The 10,414-nt window shown below is 37.3% G+C and overlaps 1 protein-coding gene across 1 annotated transcript; it reads right to left on the reverse strand.

The window, feature by feature from the left end:
* Positions 1-1,525: 1,525 nt before the first annotated feature.
* Positions 1,526-7,593, reverse strand: LOC103150122 (mucolipin-1-like). Its single transcript, XM_016680437.1, has 8 exons — positions 7,147-7,593; positions 5,838-5,944; positions 5,507-5,656; positions 4,747-4,848; positions 4,540-4,662; positions 4,113-4,319; positions 3,114-3,244; positions 1,526-2,926 (listed from the first exon to the last, which is right to left on the reverse strand). Exons 1-8 carry the CDS (start codon positions 7,238-7,240, stop codon positions 2,890-2,892), a joined length of 951 nt encoding a protein of 316 aa, XP_016535923.1. The 5' UTR covers positions 7,241-7,593; the 3' UTR covers positions 1,526-2,889.
* Between the last annotated feature and the right edge of the window lie 2,821 nt (positions 7,594-10,414).

The following is a 10,414-nucleotide window of genomic DNA, read 5'->3' on the forward strand; positions in this document are numbered from 1 at the left end:
CAGAACCGGGCTCTTCCAATCCTAAACAGAACTACGACTGGCTGAAAACGCAAAAGGCTCTTCTGGAGAGACCTGCTTCTTTTAGCTCTTCCTATTCTTTTGTGTGTGGTCTGCAGGACACATCACAGCGCAGACAGCTGCACGGTAAAAGACACTGCACAGTTTATTATTTCAGCCCACAAACACAGCAGGAAAAGGAAAGGCTTGCTGGTGCAGGCACCTACGTTTGATCCGAGGCGCTTTGTTGGTATAAAGGCCTTGCAGTTCAAACACAGAGTCACAATTGAGCAAATGGAGCATATTTCAATTCAAACTGAGATCAAACTGGGAATCAACAAAGGATCTTACATTAGCACACAGAAGCAACAGCTGACAGACCATTAGTTGCCTCTGAATTAGCTACTTCCTCTGGGCTTTCAGTCTGCATTAAAGTCACTGAGGAAAGCTTCTGTATGTCCACGCATGGGGAGAGACAGATGAGTCGGGTTTGTGGGATGCATAAAACTGCGAACATTTCCTTCGGTCTCTCACAGAGCCATTAACATGAGGTAAAGCCGGAGTAGTACATAATGGAAGATGATATTAGCTTAAGTGGGTGAGAAGCTGTGATACCGTTGCTCCTAAGGCTGCTGGGGAAGTAACAAGGAAATGGAACCAATCATAGAGAAATCGATCTTAATTCACCTTCCCAGAAAGTTGCAGAGCAAAAACGTGTTTTTTCAGCCAACAATGGAGAGGGGAAAAAAAAGACTATCTGTAAAAACATTTTACTTAACTGCATTTTGAGTCAAATGTAAAAAAAAAAAAAAAGTTATATCTCATAAACTGCAGTTTCAACACACCTTTCATTGACTTCACATTTCTGTATTAAAATGTTTCCTCCCTGATTGCTCTGATGTAATTTTCTGATCTTAAATCTTGTTTTCATTAGCTGTAAGCACAAAATCACCTTACAGAAATAAAGGCCAGAAAACACCAGTCTTTATGTAATAAATCTACAGATCATTTCAGTTCATCAAATGAGTTGCTAAAATTAACTCTTTAATAATATTCTAATTTTTACTGAATATGACTGTATGAGTGCAGCTCAAAAGTTTAAAATATCACTTTTCTTGTAGCTTTTTCTAAAAATTAAACTCATTATATGGATTTATTAGAGGGAAATATTTGAAGCCTTTATTTCATGTAATTTTCATGATTATTGCTTGCAGATAATGAAAATCCAAAATTGTGTGCCTCATATGTTTAGAATATTACACAAAAACAAAAGTATCAGAAAATGTAAGCCTTCTGAAAAGTATGTCAATTTTTATCCTGCAGCTATGCAACTTTTATTTGAAAAAGTCAATAAAATGTGAATAGTTTTTGCATAAAATACTAAAAAAAACAAAAACAAAAAAAAAACTAAACACTAATTTATGCAAGCAGAAATCTGATCCCAGAACAGCGTTGCATGAACTTCTGGCTCCCCCTAGTGGCAACACAGGAGAACTACAGCAACATTCAGACGACAAAACAGCAGAAATCACAGGTGACCCAGAAAGTTTAATTCATAATTGAGGAACTGAACGGTGATCAATAGATACTGTAAATGACACAAAGCAGATGACTGAACATCAATTCACACAGTGTTTATCTGAGGTACAGTACAGGCACATCAACACCAAAACTCAACATAAAACACTGAAGTCAAGCAGAAACACTTCTTAGCAATAAGACAGTAATGGAGCCTTAATTTAAAGTCACTGATAAAACAGGCACTTTTAAAATCTATTATAGTACAGCACAATTAACTTAAAAAATGATTCAGCTGATATGTTGAACACGAGAGGAAACACTTCAGTCCTTTTTTTGGACCAGGAGTCTTCATCCTGAGACTCTTCAAACTTTTGTGCGTACAAGAAAAAAAGAAATCTTGTTAGTTCAGGACTCCAACAGAGCAACTGTTTTAGACAAGACAGCTTTATGTTAACGGGAAAGAACTGAGTCACAATGAGAAGCCATTATTAGCCATCGTTTTTCATCATTGTTTCCTAACCAGAGTCCGGCTACTCAAGTCAGATCCGATTTCTTAATGGCCATCAGTGTTGTCTCTCTCTCTACAGCGATGAGGGTGGAGGGGATTTGCAAACATTTTAACTTGCATATAAATGGAGTATCACAGTCTCCATAGTGTTTTGGCATCATTTAAAAGAAAAGTGCACACTTTGGAGTGCTTTGGAGGACAAACCAACTGCAACACAGTCTGACTGTGGAGTGAGTGTGTCTGCAACACATGGTACACACACTGTCCTGCAACAGGAAATGCTGTAGGAAAATTATACTGAATCTGCATCATTCTGATCATAATTCATAAGAAATAAAGCTTCTACACAGAAGCTTTGTTGTCTTCATTTTAGTTATACATCTCATGAATTTTACAAAATAAAACTGGACCTGTTATTGTCTTCAATCTGACATTTTCTAAAATATATATATTTAAAAAAAATCAAGTAAAGGAACATAAAAAAACAGTTTCCGTAACATTTCTGCACCAGCAGTTTGTGCTGCTTCTGCATCAGCAATGCAGAATCAGAATTGATTCAGAATTGAATCAGCAATGCAGAATCACAAACACAGAGAAAAAAATACTGACTTTTGTTCTAAAAACAATAAAAACTAACAGAAATGTTTGTGCAGTAGTCGTCAGCGATGCTACACTGTAATGCTCATTTAGAAAGGTTCAGTCCTTCAGTTCTCAACAAACACAAAGTGCCAGCAGGAAGAGAGTAGATCCTTCAGTAGATCCAGACTCCTTCTTCAGTACCGACTGTTTGGCCCACATGTGTGCAATACACACGGCTGGACAGCAGGGGGGGCTGGTGAGCACTCAGCTTAATAAGGTCATCCTCAGTTCACCAGCAGGACGTCTTCATATGTTGTTGTTCTGAGGAGTCAAAGCATAAAAGAGGTTTCAGACCTTAAATTAAACAACAAAATGTTATTTAAGACTCAGAAAGTTATTTTAATCCCGATTCATGTACGTAAACTCCACATGCATGATTTTGTTTGGTGCATCTTAAAATACGCTTCTTATTTTAGTATTTAATGGGGTGTATGAGTGATGCGCTCACCTGTCACAGCAGCAGAAGAAGGAGCAGGGAGACGTCTCCACTCCCCTGAACTTGCCAGACGTTGGTGCATCTGTACACTCGGCTATGAAGGCGTGCAGGTCTGTGATGTGGATCGGTTCCTGGGTTTGGTGCTGGGGAAATCAATGACAACACGCTTCTGTTATGTATAGATTTCACTCTTCCCAGTCGCTCCGTACTCTGCTGTGTACTACTGATGTGCTACATTTATCTCTGAGAGATAAATCAGACGTACAGTTGAGACCAGAAGTTTATGTACACCAAATAAAGAAAAACCAACACCTTTTTTCCTCGTTTTATTATAAAAATTACTTAAATTATTTGTATTTGCTAAATGCCACAATAATGAGTAGAAATATGTCAGAGATTTACACAGTAATGTCTTCAAGATCATACATCTACCTACAGATTATCTCATTACCGTTGTTTTTTTTTTATGTTTAAACAGCTATGAGGCACAGTGAAGAAACCAGAAACTGCCATTTAATCAACAGGTTGTTGCTAGGTAACCAAAGAGTGAGTGAGTTGCTAGGTAACCAAAGATTAAGTTAGTTTGTTGATCCCACCAATCTTGTTTAGCTGAGGTTGAGCAGCTAACCAAGCTCAGATGATGATGTCTTTCTTTGGAAACTTAACTGACACATTTAAATTAATTTGAGGGTTTAATACATTAAATACACAAGACATCTTTCATTATTGTGCCAAAATTATTTCTATTTAGCAAATAGAAATAATTTTGGTAATCCTAATGGACCTAAAACAAGAGACGTTTGGTCTGATTTAACCTCAAACAATGAGGAAAAAAAGGTTTATGTGTTTTTTTTTATTCAGTGCAGTAAAATTCTGGTTTCATTTCTAACCAGATTAACATTATGCAGAAATTCACTGCGTCTGCTACAGTTTTCAGAAAGAGTAATTTCTTACATTATCAGTACACTGATTTTGGTTTCCCTTCTTGTTCTGATTGGATAAGTGTCTCACCTTAATGGTCTCGTAGGCTCCAGTGATGAGAGCGATGAACAGAGACAGGACCATGTAGATGAACAGGGAGATGAAGGTGTAGAGGTAGATCTGGCTGAACGCCCAAACCAGAATGCTGCTCTCCTGCATCTCCGAGAACGTCACAAACATGTCGTCCCCATTAATGAGGGAGAACAGGCACTCCGACACCATCGACAGAGAGCGAAACTGTGGGGGGGTGAAAAACAGAGATGAAGATTGTTTACATGAACGTAGTTTGATGAAAGCTGAGTCGAGGGGGGAAATTAAAAGTCGAACAATGTGCTAAGCTCAGATGAAAACGAAATTACAGCCGTACAGCTACCTAAAAAAGGTGTAATAAGTATTTTTTTTTAAATCATAATGTTTATAGTTAACACAATCAAGTCAAAATGTTTGTTTTATTCACCTTGACGTGGTACGGTCCGAGCACGATCCAGCCACAGAAGCAGTAACCCAGATAGATGACGGCTACGCAGCAGCAGAAGCGAATCACATTGGGGAACGCAACTCGAAGTGTGATGATGAGGATCTGAGAAAAGAGAGCAAAGATCAGGCAAACTAAAAGCTTAAAGGAACGCTCGCCTACAGAACAGCCAGAGGATCCGTGACTTACGTTGTACTTTTGGAAAAACGTGAGGTAGCGAATGACTCCCACCCACACCAAAAGGGTGGAGGTCCCCAGCAGGATGGCACAGATGTCATAGGACGACGTAGTCTGTCAGGGGAAAAAAAAAGCAAGATGGACGACACATTTTTAACATAAGAAGCGCCTGAACTTATAGATCAAAATGCTGTGTTGAAGAAAACTAACACCTCACGTAATCCTAGAGCAACACAATAAAAATAACGCTGATGTAAGACCAGGTAATTTTATTTATACAGCACATTTTCAGCAACAAGGCAGTCCGAAGTGCTTTGCATGAATTAGGAGGAAATGCAAACAAAACCAAAAACTACATAATGTTCCCCTTGTTTGATCAGAATAATAGTCCATAATTTATAAACCAGTAGAAGTTTCTTTGGATTCTTGTTCTGATAAAACTAAATGTTGGTTTTCCAGGTTTGGTTCTTGTTCTGGGTTGTTAAGTAGACGGTATTTTCTAAGTTTGTTCTAAATTTGTAAACTAAGAGGCGTTTCTCCTCCTAGGTCTTGCTCCAATATTAAAAGTATGAAAATGTTAGTCTAAGCCAGGTAATAAAATAATATTCCACAGTTTATAAAAGTAGCTAAATCTTGACCTAATGTAAATAGTGCTCCACTTTCATTAAAAGTAATGAACTAAGCAGTTTTCTGTTTTAAACGTTGGTCTAAAGCAATAAGTCCTCCACAGTTTATAAAAATAATAATCTATAAGAGTGTAAAGCTGTAGGACCTTTGATTCGATGCAGATTTTGATGATGCTGCCTGTGATGGTGAAGATGTCGCTGATGATGAGAAGAATATACCAGCCGTTGATAAACTCAAACCGATCCGCCCAGCACACTTTACGATCCAGAGTATCCTTGAAGTACTTAACAAACTCCTGTAGAGAAAGTCAAACATTAAAACCTGTCAGACTCTTTTACGTTTATGCAAGCACACACATACACACCACCATTCAGGTTTTCTGTTTGTGCTTTTGGTTTTATGTGACATTGATGAAGCAGTTCTCATGAGGTTCTCTTGCTGTTTTTGTTTTGGTTACAACGAAACTCTCCACCTACCTGCTGCAGGATGATGCCTCGCAGCAGGGAGCGTCCACATAGGAGCAGAGACAGCAGGCACATCAGACAAACGATCACGTCGAACGTCACACGCGTGAAACTCTCAGCTGTGTTTAAAAGGAAAGAAAAATTTTTACATCGTTTTGGTTTTGAACATTTATAAATGGACTGCATTTGCAAAGCCCTGCAAAGGGATTCACACTGCATGAACAATTAAACATGTTTAATGTTGCACTAATTACATTACTCCATGGATTAGAACATATGGCTCTTGAAATTTGTTACAAGAGAAATCTGTAAATTTATCTGTTGTTCATTCAGCCTGTGAGAAAGCATGAAAGCATATCTGCCTGTATGACCCGTCAATAGATAACAGGAAGGCTGAAAAGGCAGAAAAGTTGCTGTTTTTTGTCTTTTGTGGATTTGTAAGTGTCAAACTTATAGAAACCCAAAATGTGAAGATGCTTGTTCTACAACCAGAGGATTCAAAGCAGCAAATGGCTTTTTGCCAACTAATGATTTTAAATATAATTACAAATTCAGTTTTTAGCTGATTTTTATTGAATCATTTTTGTTGAATTTCCACAACAGAATGGTATTACAAATATCAATAATATATTTTTGATCTATTTTCCTTTTCATCAGGTCAGAAAGTATTTGCTTTATATTTATACCATTTTCCACAAATAACATTATCCCATAGTGGAAAATGTAAGGTCTCATTAAAAACTTTTGTTTTTTTCTATTTGAAACCTAAAAACTGAAGTCTAATTTTAGTTTTTCAAAATGACAACAAATTTCCTACATCAGAAATCATAAGTTGTCTTTTTTTTTTATTATGTCACATTTGGCTCTAAACAAGTTGATTTAGTTGGATAGAAATGTCTCTTTGGATTATAATGGTTGCAGGAAGACTCCTGCTTTAGTAATGCTAACCATGCTAACTGCACTTATTGCTAACACAGACTGAAAAGACAAAGTTTAAAATCCAAACACTAGAATTATTTTGTATGTTTTGAAGAAATAGTAAAACTCAGTTTTACATTGACTGTTCTCTTACACAGTGTCTAATTTGAAATGATTCCTCACAAAAGAAAACATGGACATTAATATTTTGAATGCTTTTCTTTCATAGTCTTAAGTTCTTAAAGAGAAATCTGCCAAAACTGAAGTATGCAGGTCAAAGCTTTACAAAATCAAAAATCGGCCAAAAATGTTGTTTATTTCTAGCTGAAATCAGTAAATATTCTCTTTCAAAGAAGCAACAGCACATATGAAATGGTCAGAAATGAGAGGCTTGGTGACTTACCATGGCCAGAGACACTTGGGTCTTTACATTCCCTCATCATCGCCTTGTTTTCCAACCAGATCTTCACTTTTCCACTGTGAGCCTTGTTGTCCATCACTATCTGAAAGGAAGAATCAGCAAAACATAAATCTTATTATATTACACCAACTTTTCACAAACATTTCAGCAACTTGTAACTATGATTTCCTTTATGTACCAGTGAAGGCTTATGTGTTACCAGATTTAACATGAATAAATTATTTCCAGCCAGGAGATTTGATCTGTTTTTGATTTGCTTCTTGAAATCCAGTTCGTGACTTTTCTTTTGCATCGTGATGCTACTCTTAAACCAGGATAAACTGGATCATTGTTTTAGCGTCATTATGTTGAAAAGATCAGAACTGCTTCAAAAGCACAGGAAAATATTTGCTAGCAGTCCAGTAAAATTAACACCACAATGACTAAATCTTATGGAAATGTCAAGAAATAAGGATATGCTGGGAAATAATATTTTAAAAAGTACTACGACCCCTGGTGANACCTTTCGTTTCCTCAACAAATTAGTCAACCATTTGTACGCTAAAGCAACTGTGGCTACATGCTAACCTTTAAAATTACAGGAGAAACACAGAGGAAGATGGAACAGAAACCAGGATGAAGAACTAAATAAAGTAAGATGATATCCTGTTTCTTGTATAATCCAACAATATGTAAACAGCTGTAATCCAGGTTTCAAGGAAATAATGATATTCATCAATCTCCTGATTCGTTCGGAGAAAGTGGTTTTAGCCGATGCAGCAATTCTCTAAATGCCAACAAGCATTTATTTTCTCGTTTCATTCACAGCCACTCAATAGAAGCACCCTTTAAGAAGGTACTAAACTTGCTTCATTAAACCCACATTTTAGTTTTTAAATGTAAATTTTTATTGGTGTGATGTAATATTGTAATTTTAAATGCAATTTTCATCAGCTGCAAGTAGAAAATGATCATAATCATTAGAAACAGAGTTTGTGTGTTTCAGTTTGTGATAAAGTTCCTGAAATAAACGGGATGTTCAGTAATTTACTGGACAGGTCTGTACGCACTTTGTACTTTTGAATGAACTTTTTAAAAAAGTTACAGATTTATGGCTCCATTTTGGGCATTTCAAAAACCGACAGTCCAGTGTAGCTCCGGGCGCTTTGTTCCCAGACCCGGACCGACCCGTTAGGACGGTTCAGTTCAAACCTGAGCGGTTCTACAGAAACTCTTTGCAGCAATTCTTGTTCTGCTGGAGCAGCAAATCCCTGGACTGGTTGTCCTTTAGAGACTCTGAGCACATTGTTCATGCAATCACAAGAAAAACCCAACCAGCCGACAATACGGGGCAACAACGGGGGAAAAAATTCACCAAACATCCCTTCACAGGAATAAACTGATTGATTACATCAGGGAAAAACAAACTTTTATCTCATCAGATTACACCTTTTTAATTTAGGCCTTAGGGCAGCAACTAAATTATTTTACTAATCAATTATTTGGATTAAGACATTGTGCAGATTTTTCTTTTAAGTGCTTGAGCTCATTTTGTTCAATGTTAGAAATGCATAAGAAAATGCAGAATGAAAGTTAACAGAATTTAAACCTGGAAACAAAATTGGCCACTTTAATTAAATGCAAAATGTTTACATTTTCTGTACAGTTTTTGTTTAATAACTGCTCTTTTTCCCCCCCAGAAAACCGTCTCGTTTTAGTCTCCAGTTACAGATGAATTCATCACCAACTTAGTGGACAATTATTTCAACATCATCAATCATTTCAGCCCCAAAAACAAGCTGAACAAGTACGGGAGTCAAAACAAAAGCATTTCCCCTACCTTTATAATCTAAATTATACAACTGACATCTTTATCAAAAATCTATTTAAAACAATCAAAGACTAGAAAAAAACCCCAGCCTGTTTATATAAAATAAATATAAAACTGACTAAAATCAGTCACATTCCATCTTTAATAGATTTACTGTCTTCAAATCTTACAGCCGTCTGCAGTTTAGTTGCATCTGGCCTTCCTCTGCATGTTAAGGTGCTGGATTGCGTGCGTTTGATAAAATGGGTCAGTTTTAATGCTGCGTTTATCATAGGCAGAGATTACGGCGCGCTGCAGCCACAGGAGGAGTTAGGAAAGCACCGAGCAGACGGATTGGAGGAGGAGGGGTTTGTTGATACTGGAGTCAGCTTAGTTTCATCTGTGGACCTACATCAGATGACTGTCGCAACAAAACAGCAGAGGAACGCACAGGGTGTGTCAAACGAAGTCAGTGACGAAGCTGGAGTCGTCTGAAAATGAGGTTTTTAATTTAAAGCTCAGCTGCTTTGTTCTATGGCACAAATGTGTAAACAGGGTTCAAAGTTATCGGTTTGGGCTAAACAAAGGATTTTTTTTTTACCCCAATTTCTCTCTAAATTGTCTTTATGTGGATAAACCCTGGATGGATGAGAAACAAGGATTCAAACTGATCAAACTCGGGGTTTAATCAAACCAGGGACGTCCTTTTGTACATTTGTTTGGTCCAGACCAAAAGCAAAACGTTGGGTTTCACGTTGTGCTTTTATTGAAAGCAAACTGTAATTTGTAAACAAAGCCACATGAGTGACATCATGTTCCCGCTGGACAAAAATGACAGGGCTGGGATAGAGAACAAACCCAGGAATGGAAATCATGGAAAACGTGCTCACAAAAAAATAAATAAATAAAATGTACTGGATGATAAATCATCACAGAAATGATTGTGATAAACGAAAACATTGTCGTTTTGATTCCTACCCCTAGAATTACACTTTCTGCTCTTTCAGCTTGTAATGATAAATTGTGGGGGGGTGGGAGGGGGGAGCAGGTTACAGCTGAATTTAGTTATTTCTTAAAATAAAATTCTGCTCTTAGTTCAACTCAAAAGTCCAGCTGAGAGCAGAAATCTGTTTGCACGAGAGCCAAAGGTGAACCAAGAGTCACAAGCAAACATTTCAGCCAGACTGGGGTCAGATCCGACTCCAGATTCTGGGGCGCTGAAGCTTAAAGATGATCTACTAGGCTTCCTTCAACAGGTTCAGATAGATCACAAAATATGTCAACAATTTTCTTAGATAATGATATTTTATTCTGCTCAGTTCTGACCATTTTAAGTTCCTTCCAGAATGAGCCATTCTACGGCCTCTTTTCACTTTCAATCCAAATAAGCTGCTGCTGGCCACGCTTACTCAACTCTACATTAATACTCCGTGAAAACGGCTGCAAACAAATGCATAAAAT

Source organism: Poecilia formosa, unplaced genomic scaffold (assembly GCF_000485575.1).
Source record: "Poecilia formosa unplaced genomic scaffold, Poecilia_formosa-5.1.2 Scaffold242, whole genome shotgun sequence".
NCBI classification, from domain to species: domain Eukaryota; kingdom Metazoa; phylum Chordata; class Actinopteri; order Cyprinodontiformes; family Poeciliidae; genus Poecilia; species Poecilia formosa.

Bases quoted from the DNA above. Each gene is read 5' to 3' on its own strand.
- LOC103150122 (XM_016680437.1), bottom strand. From the start codon at position 7,240: ATGGACAACAAGGCTCACAGTGGAAAAGTGAAGATCTGGTTGGAAAAC. The intron at 5,657-5,837 runs GTAGGTGGAGAG...CTTTCTCTACAG, and splicing joins GAGGCATCATCCTGCAGCAG to GAGTTTGTTAAGTACTTCAA. The intron at 4,320-4,539 runs GTGAATAAAACA...ACCCCCCCACAG, and splicing joins TCGGACCGTACCACGTCAAG to TTTCGCTCTCTGTCGATGGT.